The sequence below is a fragment of the Halyomorpha halys genome, unplaced genomic scaffold, assembly GCF_000696795.3.
Source record: "Halyomorpha halys isolate HHAL.00 unplaced genomic scaffold, Hhal_1.1 Scaffold2860.1, whole genome shotgun sequence".
NCBI lineage: Eukaryota > Metazoa > Arthropoda > Insecta > Hemiptera > Pentatomidae > Halyomorpha > Halyomorpha halys.
In genome coordinates, this window is record NW_027105289.1 from 10201 (window position 1) to 10827 (window position 627).

The following is a 627-nucleotide window of genomic DNA, read 5'->3' on the forward strand; positions in this document are numbered from 1 at the left end:
GTCTGTGCTGGAATTCATAAGCTGTAGGCACATCAAATTATTTGATGGGCTGAAAGCCTGTGCTAACCCTCTATTCCATTAGATCGCCCCTCCACCGAGACCTGGGAGGGGGCCTGGTCGATGTCCTCGCCTTGGGAGGGACTTCTGGCTCTGCAGCCTGAAGTCATTCACATCAACATCAGCAGGAATAGCCCCTCACTATTCTAAGTGAGCACCTCAGCAAACATGTGCCATCACTACAAAACCGCCTTCAGCGGACCCAGCAACCATTCTTAAAATGCCATCCGGCAATACAAGATGACTAAAATAGCCTGTATATGTACTTATCATCCATAATCGCATATATGTATATGTTCAATTATTTAATTTTTAGGAGGTAAGAAGAAATCTGGCAACAAGTCAATAAAAATATTCTGGCCTAAACCATCCCCTTGGCAACAAATCAAGGTTTTTCCTTTTCTCTCTGTCTTTATTCTTCTCCCTTTCGGCCCTCAGGCCATTATTAAGGAGGCAAGAAAGGATCAAAAGAAAACTATTTTAATTTAAGTACCTACTCAACCAAAACTATAATATATTAATAAACTAATTGAATTGAGGAAGTAAAATATAAAGTTATATTAGCCAAAA

The 627-nt window shown here is 40.2% G+C and overlaps 1 protein-coding gene across 1 annotated transcript in view; it reads right to left on the bottom strand.

Annotated features, from left to right (window-relative positions):
* Positions 1-167, bottom strand: part of LOC136796475 (FGGY carbohydrate kinase domain-containing protein-like) — a 7529-nt gene extending 7362 nt beyond the window's left edge. The window contains exon 1 of the mRNA XM_067050293.1: positions 68-167. Within this exon, the coding sequence (XP_066906394.1) occupies positions 68-167 (100 nt within the window). The remainder of the gene's footprint in view (positions 1-67) is intronic.
* Between the last annotated feature and the right edge of the window lie 460 nt (positions 168-627).